General features: G+C 42.9%; 1 protein-coding gene across 1 annotated transcript in view; it reads right to left on the bottom strand.

Annotated features, from left to right (window-relative positions):
• The window catches only part of RHPN2 (rhophilin Rho GTPase binding protein 2), a 67845-nt gene that overhangs the window by 24325 nt on the left and 31228 nt on the right, over positions 1-12292 (bottom strand). Inside the window, exons 3-4 of the mRNA XM_038753836.1 lie at positions 6091-6219; positions 2407-2482 (exon numbers count right to left, since the gene is read on the bottom strand). Of these exons, the coding sequence (XP_038609764.1) occupies positions 2407-2482; positions 6091-6219 (205 nt within the window). The remainder of the gene's footprint in view (positions 1-2406; positions 2483-6090; positions 6220-12292) is intronic.

Below are 12292 nucleotides of genomic sequence, written 5' to 3'. Positions count from 1 at the left end.
TTCTGACGAATAAGGGGGAAAACAAAATTCATTGTACTCTCTCATCTTAGGCATCCATTTACATTAAATTCTTTTCAGAGACTTTGAATTTGGGGTAAATTTCTAGTTCAATTCCTGAGAGATAAAGTACTCCAACTTCTGTTTAGTCTAGTTTCTCCCAAGACGGAATGTGGGAGGAGGGCCCCTGTGGGACCGCACACACGCCCTCAGACTGGGTGGAGATGAGGAAGGAGACTTAGGCTTTTCTCAGAGGAAATGAAGGAGGCTGATATTCATTAACAGAGGGGGCGAAGAGCAAGAGCTTGTGCATTTTTTACTTATAAAGAAACTGGAAACAGGACAGGGAAGAGAGGCCTGAGAATAACTACAACAACAACAAAAATCAACAGGGACCTAAAAATTTCAGTCATTGGCTCCAAATGTCCCCACTCTATAAGTTTAGGTATGAAACTTTGGGGGAAAAGTGATCTGGATTCTCAAATAAGCATCCTATCAGTAAAAAATATTTCATTCATTCATTGATTCATTCAGTCACATTTATTAAGAGCTTACTATGTGCAGAGCACTGTACCAAACGCTTGGGAGAGTACAATACAGCAATAGGGACAATCCCTGCCCACAATGAGCTCACAGGCTAGAGGAGGGGAGAAAGACAGCAATACAAATAAACGGACATCAATATAAATAAATAAAATTATAGATATGTACATAAGTGCTGTGGGGCTGGGAGAAGGAAGAGCAAAGGGAGAAAGTCAGGGTGAAGAAGGGAGTGGGAGATGAGGAAAAGTGGGGCTTAGTCTGGGAAGGACTCTTGGAGGAGATGTGCCTTCAGTAAGGCTTTGAAGTGGGGAAGAGTAATTGTCTGGCAGATTTGAGGAGGGAGGGTGTTCCAGGCCAGAGGTAGGACGTGGGCCAGTTGTCAGCGGTGAGACAGGCAAAAGCGAGGCACAGTGAGAAAGTTAGCATCAGAGGAGTGAAGTATGTGGGCTGGGTTGTAGGAGGAGAGAAGTGAGGTTAGGTAGGAGGGGCCATTGCTTTAAAGCCAATGGCGAGGAGTTTTTGTTTGATACAGAGGTGGATACGTATTTGAGCTCTCACTCTGTGGAGAGCGGAATACTAAACTGCTTGGGAGACTATTACAGAGTTAGAAGACTCGATCCCTCCCCTCAAGTTTACATACTAGCAGGGGAAACAAACACAAAATAAATTATTAGTAAGAGGAAGCAACAGACTTTAAAGATTTGTGCATTAAATGTGTGTGTGTGTGTGTGTGTGTGTGTGTGTGTGTGACTGTGAAAGAGAGAGAGAGAGAGAGAAAGAGAGAGATATTTACATGGTGGGAGGAATACCCAAGTGCTTAGGTGATGGTGAAGTGCTGATGTAGCAGCAGGAGGTGGAGTATGGTGGGGAGATGAGAGGAGGAGATGTGATTTCAGAGGGGCATCGACCGTGAAAAGAGCAGTGGGCTTTTGGATGTGAAGGAGAAGAGAGTACCAGACACAACAGAGGGTGTGAGCAAGAGGTCAGAGGCAAGAGAGATGAGAACGAAGCCTATTGAGCAGACTGGTTTAATAACCGGCTTCTAGACTGTGAGCCCGCTGTTGGGTAGGGACCGTCTCTATATGTTGCCAACTTGTACTTCCCAAGCACTTAGTACAGTGCTCTGCACACAGTAAGTGCTCAATAAATACGATTGAATGAATGAATAATAATAATGATAATGGCATGCATTAAGCGCTTACTATGTGCAAAGCAAAGGAAGCGAGCCGCCATGTAGTGGGACAGAAAGGAGGGTGAGTAGTGGGGAGAGAGCTGTCTGAGAGCTCTGAAGCCAATCATCAAGAGTTTCTACTCAATGTGAATAGGGATGGGCAACCATTGGAGGTTTCTTAGGTGTGGGGAGTCATGTACAAAACAATATTTGAAGAAAATGTTCCGGACAGCAGAGTGACTGTGTGGATTGGAGAGGGGAGAAACTGGAAGCAGAGAGGTCTGAGAGAAGGCTGATGCAGCCTCCTAGTTTCACTGTACCTTTTATTACCTCCCCTATATTAATTCCCCCTTCTCACCACCAACTCCATTTTGAAATTGCAAAGGCAACATTCCTCAATGCTTTTTAAAATTAAAAAGCAGGCTGTTTGATAAGGGTCACTCTGTCCAAGGGTAGAACTGGACTTACAAACCTCACTCCTTTGGACTTCGGTATCAGAAGCAAGAGCGTATGAGATTAGAGCAAGAATGAAATAAAAATGCATGGGATTCTCAGGCAATGTTAAATCCTTAGATTAGTGTAAGAAAAGCATCCAGAAAAAAAGAAACTGGACTTTGCAATCAATGGCAAAGTGATTACAGTTGTAGATTTCCATTTTCAATATTGAGTCCACTGCCCATAGCTTGGAGACTTACTTTGAGGGGGATTGAAAAGTCAACTTCTTTGGTCTCCTTTAGGCCAAGAGGAATCAGGGGAATGGTGAATGTCTCCCTGTGAGAAAACACAAGAGTCCAACATGAATGGCTCAAGCCATACACCATATATCATATAACCTTGATGGTAAAGCACTTCCCTGGATCAATAAAACTACCAATAGTCCAACTGTTTACAATTTCTCCAGATTGTGCAATTATACTTTTTTATGGTATTTATTATGCGCTTATTATATGCCAGGCACTATACTAAGTGCTGGGGTCTTGTCTTGTCTTATGCCAATGAGTCGTCTTTGACCCAAAGCGATGCCATGGACACATCACTCCCGGAATGCCCCACCTCCATCTGCAATCGTAGATACAAGTTAATCAGGTTGGTCACAGTCCCTGTCCCACATAAGGCTCACAGTCTCAATCCTCATTTTACAGATGAGGTAACTGAGGCACTGATAAATTAAGTGACTTGCCCAAGGTTCACACAGCAGATAAGTGGAAGAGCTGCGATTAGGATCCAGGTCCTTCTCACTCCCAGGCCCGCGCTCTCTATTCGCATGTTGCTTCACAAAATTTCTGAAGTTTACATTTTTCCCCCCGTCTTTCCTTGAGAAGGAGGGGGTAGGGCATAGCAGGTGTCTGTTCAGTGGTTTCAAAGCAAGTTTTACCTCAAAAACTATCTTTATAGGTAAGTTTAAGAGTGTTGGCTAGATTTTAGAGCATCTCTGTACTTGCTTGGTATGAAAACCAAAAGAAGGAAATAAAACAGCCAGGTCTCATTTAAAGAAAGAGATTTAAAAACATCTTAGGGTTGTGCTGAGATACAAAATATGAGCCTCTTGGGCTATAGCGCTCCCAAGCTGAGCCCCGACTTTTGATTAAGTCTTTGCCTACTATTCAACCTATGCTGATTATCAGAGGGCTGGGAAATTGATCTTAAAGGCAAGCAGAACGGGATCTGGCTGTATCAGAGCAGGTGACAGTGAGAAAGAAACCAGTTTGTCTGCACTGTCCCAAAGTGAGCACATGACAAGAGGGGGCTTCTAGTTTCAGAAAAATTCCACTATGAAATTTAATGCTCATAAATAAAAGCTGGATTACGATCATCTAAATTCCTTGTTTTCTTTTAAAAGAAGCTCTCCACTCTCCCTGAAACAATCCGGTTTAAATAGGATGAGTTCTTGACAAGGTGACTCTGAATGGGTATCTTTAAAGTTAAACTTCCATTATGGGTTATATTGCTCATAAATGAGTATTTTAATATAAAAACAAATAAATGGTCTGCTAAGTTTCGCACTACAGTTAGTTCTCCTGTAATGTATAATTTGTGTTCTTCTAGAACCCAGCATTAGAGAAGACTGGCATTGCAGTATCTACCCCTTGTCTGATTACGTACTTAAACACAACCATTTCTTCTGAAAAATGAGTCACACTGTCTCAAGATAGGCTAGCGTTTCTGAAGCAGTGTTCCCCAATTCTTCTGTCACATTCTGTCCAAAACGCACAGTGAAAACATACATTATGGAAGACATGACTGTTTATACTCAGCTTGTGCAGCCGCTCTCTGTTCTCCATGTCAGCATTTCCTGCCTGCTACTGGAATCTTCTTTAGTCTCAAAAGTGGTCAGGCCTACCCCAGCACTTTCCCATATTTAATATTAATTTAAAATTTAATATTTTTCGTATTAAATGTTACATAACACCAATTTTAAAAATACACAATTTAATCTCTCTAACACGCTTGGTAGTGGCATAAATTGCAAATACTTTAAACAGTATCAATAAGTCTTGCGGGCAATCTTCTCACTCTATCTTTCCAAAAGTGTTTGTCCTTCCCAACTTAATTCACCCCTGATATTAGCATTTTTTCTTCATGTTTTCATCTGTATACTACCAGTGAATACGGATAGTCTCATTCACCCTCCTTGTCTCCAGCTTCGAAATCTTGCTGTCTACTCCTGTTCTACTCTCCTGCTGGCAGCACTGTAAATGTTTCCAACTCCTTCTGGAGATTTGTTCCTTGACTGTGCTCTACCCATTCCATCTTGGCACCATTTGCACATAACACCCTTATTCGCCCACTATTTTCCATTACCCTAGCTAATTTTATCATTCTTCTTTCATTTGAGCAAATGATGAGAATGCCTGACATGTCACCGCTTTCTTTTTTGTTTTCCCATCATCTTGTCTCTGTTAAAAATCCTCTCCTTCACTGATTTTGTTTCTAAATTTGTGGAAATTATTGTTGACTTTCTTACCAAAATGGCTAGCTCACTGTTGGATTTAGAAATATCACAACCTTCCAAGCATACTCAGAAGTTTTCCAGTCAAAGCACCGCATTAAGCACTCGGGAGAGTACAATGTAAGCTCGTCGTGGGCAGGGAATGTATCTGTTTATGGTTGTATTGTACTCTCCCAAGTGCTTAGTACAGTGCTCTGCACACATAAATATAATTGACTGAATTAATGAATGCAACAGGATCAAGCACACAGTGAAGATTAACGGACATAGTTCCTGCCTTCTGAGAGGTGACAATCAAAAGGTAGGGGCAGTAAAGTTCAAATGTAAAATTTCTAATTTTTGCTAATAAAATGCATGATTATAATTCACACATTATCTGCCATTCAAATGCAAATTGCCTGTCCAGGGCTTCAAAGTGGTTTTTGCTGGCCAAAATTCTAAACAGATATAAGTTGCATAAGCCGCACCTTATCACTCTCCCTGTGAAGGAGAAGATAGAATCTCTCTCTCCATGTTGTTGGGGACAAGGGCAGGTCTCTATCCTGAGCCCTTACCTATCAGGACAGCTGACATCCCCCTCATCTCCCACCCCCTTAGGGAAGCTTGTTGGGGGCAGGGAGCGTATCTACGAATTCTGCTGTACTGTACTCTCCCAAGTGCTTAATACAGTGATCCGCACATAGTAAGCGCTCAATAACTACAATGGATCAATTAATATCAGGAATCTCCAAGTGCCTGGCTGGCCTGGACTATAACACTGAGTGTGCAGTGAAGAGGAGAAGTAAGAGCCACTATTTCCTTGGTTTTGACAAACAGCTCTTTTCGCCAACAGCATTCTTTCCCTCCACTTCAAATGACTGACAGAGACCCCAAATAATCAAAGTAGGGGACCAATCAATAGAGCTCAACAAGATTGTTAATGAGGAGTGGATACCCTGCAGTAGTTACTGTGAGGGAACCTTTGCTATTCAATCAATTCCATTTATTGAGTGCTTACTGTGTGCAGAGCACTATACTAAGCCCTTGGGAGAGTGCAACAGAATTGGTAGGCATGACCTCTGCCCTCAGTGAGTTTACAGTCTAGTGGGACATACAGTATTTGGCCTTGGGAAGATACCTTTTATTCAATACTTACTGCGTTCCTGCGTTCCAGAACACACCAAACAGGTTCATCTCTCATCAGGTTCATCTGGCCACCTACTGAAACCACATGTCTACAAAGATGACTAAAAATTGTTTGTTTTTATATCTTTCTCCAGGCAATGTTTGCACCAATCCCCTGTCAACAATCAGATGTAGTCTTCTCTCTTTCTAGCACTTTATTCACTCCTTTGGGTGTCACATTCAGCTAGTGGAACTACCAAGAACTTTATTGCGCCTGTCAGTACGGAAGATGAACAGATAATGAAATTACTTTACTATCACTTACTCTGTATTCTGGTAAACTTCCACTGAGATGTTAAGCCCTTCTAATTCTTCCTTCAAGATCTGCAGGTCTGAGTTTACATAACTCAGTTCGAGGAGGACCTGGTCTCGCACCCTGTTGTTTGTGGTGGCTCTGAAGAGAGAGAGAGAGAGAGAGAGAGAGACGGAGAAATGGATCTTGGTGAAACTCAGAGATTGCGCTGAGAACAGACTCTGCATTGTATTTCAGCTTTGTTGTGTACCCGAACTAACATTCCCAGGATTTTTAAGGTTTTTTTTTAAAAAGGAGATGGACAGAGTGCTCGGGTTTCCCAAGGTAGGCTGCCAAAAACCCACCTTTGAAAGCTATTTGATAAAGCAGTTTGCAGACATTAACGCTTGCTTCATCTAGACTATTACAGATAAATCTTGGCCAAGTTAGAGAATAAATGAAACCGAAGAATTTATGCAATAATCACAGAATGTTGCCAGATTTTATTTTCTAAAATATTTTATCTATGGAGGACTGATCCGAGAGAAGGTAGTTCAGCAGACTAGCTTACATTCTTTGGACAGGCGATTCATCGTTTCTGAAATTGCTGCAAATTACAATAAAAGTCTTCTTTAAAAAACACTATGCGTTGAATGTTTTGGCCTTTAGATGTAGATGCCTTTCATCCAGTATTAACTACCTATCTTAACTCTTTTCCTTTCAAGTGAGGCAAAAAAAGGTTTTTTTTTCTCTTCAACTTTCAACCCCACTAGTCTTTGGCACTTTGCCAAAATTCTTTAAAATTTGAAAGATACTTTCAACTCTGAAGTAAATCGGGCAAAGAAATATCCTGCAAAGGGTTTTCAGGAAATTTAACTAGCACTGCATGGTAAATATTTTAAAACAATAGTTCCAAAGCTGTTCATGCAGCATGCAATCAATTAAGCCCTCCCTGTGTGCCAGCAATGTAGGGGGTTGGGAGAGAACAGCATAACAGTGTTGGTAAACACCTTCCCTTCCCATGGGAAGCTCATAGTAGTTTCATTTCACTCACAAGCTCTTTTCCTGTTTGGGGCACGACACAAAACCTTTCTTGTCCCACCTCTATCATGGCATTTATGAAGTGCTTACTATACGCTTACTATACTTACTATACTATACTTACTATACTGTACTATACTATAGTAAGTATACTATATTTACTATACCCTCTGCTACTAACCTCCTCATTGTACCTCGTTCTCGCCTGTCCCGCCGTCGACCCCCGGCCCACGTCCTTCCCCTGGCCTGGAATGCCCTCCCTCCACACATCCGCCAAGCTAGCTCTCTTCCTCCCTTCAAAGCCCTACTGAGAGCTCACCTCCTCCAGGAGGCCTTCCCAGACTGAGCCCCCTTTTTCCTCTCCTCCTCCCCATCCCCCCCGCCCTACCTCCTTCCCCTCCCCACAGCAACTGTATATATGTTTGTACAGATTTATTACTCTATTTTACTTGTACATATTTACTATTCTATTTATTTTGTTAATGATGTGCATCTAGCTTTACTTCTATTTATTCTGATGACACCTGTCCACATGTTTTGTTTTGTTGTCTGTCTCCCCCTTCTAGAGTTAGCCCGTTGTTGGGTAGGGACTGTCTCTATATGTTGCCAACCTGTACTTCCCAAGTGCTTAGTGCTCTGCACACAGTAAGTGCTCAATAAATACGATTGAATGAATGAAATACATCAAGCACTGTTCTAAACCTTGGGGTAGAGGCAAGTTAATCAGGTCAGACAGAGTCCCTGTCCCACATGAGACTCACAATCTAGGTAGGAGGGAGAATAGGGATTTAACCCCCAATATACAGATGAGGAAACTGAGGCATAAAGAAGTTAAGGGACTTCCCCAAGGTCACACAGCAAGCAATTGGCAGAACCGGGATTTGACTCCTCCAACTCCCAGGTCCATGCTTTTTCCACTAGGCCACTCTTTTTCTCACCTTGTCCACCTAACCCCATTTTCTGTCTCCAAAAGTGCTAAACCTCTTTTGCGGTTTTAAGGTTTGCAATAAAATAAAACCTCAGTTTGAATTTTCAGCAAGTATTGCAGCTGAAAAAGCTTGGAGGATCACTCCACATTATTATTGTATTTGTTATGCCCTTACTAGAGAAGCAGCATGGCTTAGTGGAAAGAGCACGGGCTTGGGAGTCAGAGGACATGGATTCTAATCCCAGCTCTGCCATGTGTCTGCTGTGTGACCCTGGGCAAGCCACTGACCTTCTCTGTGCCTCAGTTACCTCATCTGTAAAATGAGGATTAAGACTGTGAGCCCCACGTGGGACCACCTGATTACCTTGTTTCTACCCCACTGCTTAGAACAGTGTTTGGCACATAGTAAGTGCTTAATACCATTATTATTATTATTATTATTATTATTATTATTGTGTCAAGCACCATTCTAAGCACTGGGGTTGATGGAAGTAATTCAGGTTGGACACAGTCCCTCTCCAACATGGGGCTCACAATCGAAGTCGGAGGGAGGACAGAAATTGAATCCTCATTTTACAGTTGAAGAAACTGAGGAACAGAGAAGTTAAGTGAGAAGCCCAAGGTCACACAGCAATCAATTGGCAGAGCTGAGATTAGAACCCAAGTCCTCTGACTCTCAGGCCCATGGTCTTTCCACTAGGCCATGCTGTTTCTCCTCCTGGGAGGAATTAGTTGCTACATAACCTTCTGATAAAAGATCCGAACTCTAATTTCCTTTAAGAATTTCCCTCATTTCCCCACTCTGATTGGTCTTCAGAGAGGTCCCTAGCCTGAGTAATTCAATGAGGTCCTAACCAGATTTGGAATCTTTAAAGGGGGAAAATGAGAAAAGGTCTGTAGAAAAAATTAAGAGCCCTGGCATATGGCCTACAAGGGTTAAGATATGTAGCTTCTGAATCACTTAAGTCACTTAATTAATCTTTAGCATTAGTTACTACATCTTCACTACCTCTCCAGCCCTGACCTCTCTCCTTCCCTGCAATCTTGCATTTCCTCCTGCCTTTAAGACATATAATAATAATGATGGTATTTGTTAAGCGCTTACTATGTGCCGACCTCCGTTCTAAGCACTGGTGTAGATACAAGGTAATCAGCCTCGTGGGGCTCACAGTCTTAAATCCCCATTTTACAGATGAGGTAACTGAGGCCCAGAGAAGACAAGTGGCTTGCCCAAGGTCACACAGCAGACAAGTGGCATAGCTGGGATTAGAACCCATGTCCTCTGACTCCCAAGCCCATTCTCTTTCCATTAAGCCATGCTGCTTCTCTAACATATCTACTTGAATGTCCCGCAGACATGTCCAAAACTGAACTCCTTATCTTCCACCCAAACCCCATCCTTCCCGTCTTTCCCATCACTGGAGACAACACCACTATCCTCCCTATCTCACAAAGCCTTTAACCTTGGCGTCATCCCTGACTCATCTCTCTCATTCCACCCACATATTCAACCTTTCACCAAATTCAGTCAGTTCTACCTTCACAACATTGTTAAAATCCGCTCTTTCCTCTCCATACAAACTGCTATCATTCTGATCCAAGCACTTATACTATCCCACCTTGACTATTGCATCTGCCTCCTTGCTGACCTCCCGACCTCCTGTCTCTCCCGACTCCAATCTATACTTCACTCTGCTGCACGGATCATTTATCCAAAAAAATGTTAAGTCCATGCCTCCCGGCTCCTCAAGAACCTCCAATGGCTGCCCATCCACCTCTGCATCAGAGACTCCTTATCACTGACTTTAAAACACTCAATCAGCTTGCCCCATCCTACCTCCCCTCACTAATCTCCTACTACAGCCCAGTCCGCACACTCTGCTCCTTTAGCAACACCTTACTCACTGTACCCTGATCTTATCTATCTCGCAGCTGACCCCTTTCCCACATCCTCCCCCTAACCTGGAACTCCGTCCCCCTCCATATATGCCATACCACCACTTTCTCCACCTTCCAAGCATTATTAAGGTCACATCTTCTCCATGAAGCCTTCTCTTCCCTGGCTTGCTCTCCCTTCTGCATCATCTATTCACTCAGATCTGTGACCTTTGAACATTTGATATTTGCCCCACTCCTGTCTCACCCTCTCTAAGCACTCTGTACTCTCCTAAGTGCTTAGTATGATCCTCTGCACATAGTAAGCGCTCAGTAAATATGATTGATTGATGGACTGAAGCATGAGTAAAACTACCATCCTTGTTCATCCAAATGTCTAAAGCCGTCAGCATTTAGAAACATCTCCAAGAGTGTTGTCCAAATTGGACTGTTGGCAATGGGAATGTTAACTCAAGGGCTGTCAGCATTTAGAAACATCTCCAAGAGTGTTGTACCCATTTGGATTGTTGCTACGGGGAATATTAACTCATTTCCAGGTCATTTGGTATTAACATTATTTGGTTAAGTCATACCAATATTCTGTTTAGTTTTTCTGCCTTCAAAATGGAGAGTGTACAATTTCTGGCTCCTTCCAGCAGTCAGGAACGAGAAGATAATATTTGTAAAGTGCTCTCCTTTGAGAAAAGAATGTTTTAGAAGCACAATAAAGACAGAGGCAAGTTTCCTTATAACCCAGCCTCATAATCAATCGTATTTATTGAGCTCGTACTGTGTGCAGAGTACTGTACTAAGCGCTTGGGAGAGTATAATATAACTTTGGTAGACACATTTCCTGCCCACAATGAATCATGACGCACCAAGGCAAGGTGGCATCGTGACTGAAATTCTAGTACAGGATGCCCTCCCTCTGCCCATCCGCCAAGCTAGCTCTCTTCCTCCCTTCAAGGCCCTGCTGAGAGCTCACCTCCTCCAGGAGGCCTTCCAAGACTGAGCCCCTTCCTTCCTCTCCCCCTCGTCCCCCTCTCCACCCCCCCCATCTTACCTCCTTCCCTTCCCCACAGCACCTGTATATATGTATATATGTTTGTACATATTTATTACTCTATTTATTTATTTATTTTACTTGTACATATCTATTCTATTTATTTTATTTTGTTAGTATGTTTGGTTTTGTTCTCTGTCTCCCCCTTTTAGACTGTGAGCCCATTGTTGGGTAGGGACTGTCTCTATATGTTGCCAATTTGTACTTCCCAAGCGCTTAGTACAGTGCTCTGCACATAGTAAGCGCTCAATAAATACGATTGATGATGATGATGATGATGATGGGAGGAAGTCCTGCACTGCCACGCCACCACCGCTCCCTCAGACCGCTCCAGCCTGGCAGGAAGTCGCCCTGCCCTGGCAGCAGTCCGTAGGTCGTGTTCACATATTCTGAAAGTAGCCTATGAATAATGTGGAACTGGCTGTGAAAACAGAGCTGCTCCAGAACTGAGAAACAGTATGACGTAGCGGATAGAGCATGGGCTTGAAAACCAAAAGGTCACAGGTTTTAATCTTGGCTCCCCCACTTGTCTGCTGTGTGACCTTGAGCATGCCATTTCACTGCTCAGTGCCTCAGGTACCTCATCTATAAAATGGGGGTTGTGACTGCGAGCCCCACATGGGACAGGGACTATGTCCAACCTCATTTACTTGTTTCCACCCCAGCACTTAGTACAATGCCTGGGACATAATAATAATAATAATTATGGTATTTGTTAAGCGCTTACCATGTGCCAATGTTCTAAGCTCTTAGCACTGTTCTAAGTGCTGCAAATACCATAATAATAATAATAATAATAAAAATAATATAAGATTATTATTATTAACTGGGAAAGGCCCAGCACCACTACATTCTCCCCTTGCCCTGCTCAACACCTCCTCTGGCATGAATTTCCTGTGCATAAAAGGCTAATGTTGATAGAATCTATGGCATTTATTGAGCACTTATTATGTGCAGAACACTGGGCTAAAAGTGCTTGGGAGAGTAGAATGCAACAGAATGAGTGGACACGTCCCCTGCCCATGATGAGCTTACAGCCTACAGTTAAAACTATCACTCTTCCCAGCTAAATTCTACCCAAGGAACCCTGGGATCAGCATTTCTGCTTATTTGGAAAGGAGCATTTCGGGATTTTCCATCCCCTGTCTTCCCCTTACCCACCAATCTCATCCCAAAGTCACCCTGAGGGCTGTAAAAGCAGTCTCCAGAGTATGGGCAGTTCAGCAGTAGGGAAAGAGAGCACAAAGCTATCAGCCACTCCTAGGCATCAGCTGGCTGCTGGGCAAATTTCTGGGGAAATTTGAAAGGGTACACGAGAATGTGATCTT

This window comes from Tachyglossus aculeatus, chromosome 11 (genome assembly GCF_015852505.1).
Source record: "Tachyglossus aculeatus isolate mTacAcu1 chromosome 11, mTacAcu1.pri, whole genome shotgun sequence".
In the NCBI taxonomy this organism is placed as follows: domain Eukaryota; kingdom Metazoa; phylum Chordata; class Mammalia; order Monotremata; family Tachyglossidae; genus Tachyglossus; species Tachyglossus aculeatus.
The sequence above is the reverse complement of the archived record's forward strand: the minus strand, read 5'-3'. Positions and strand labels throughout refer to the sequence as shown.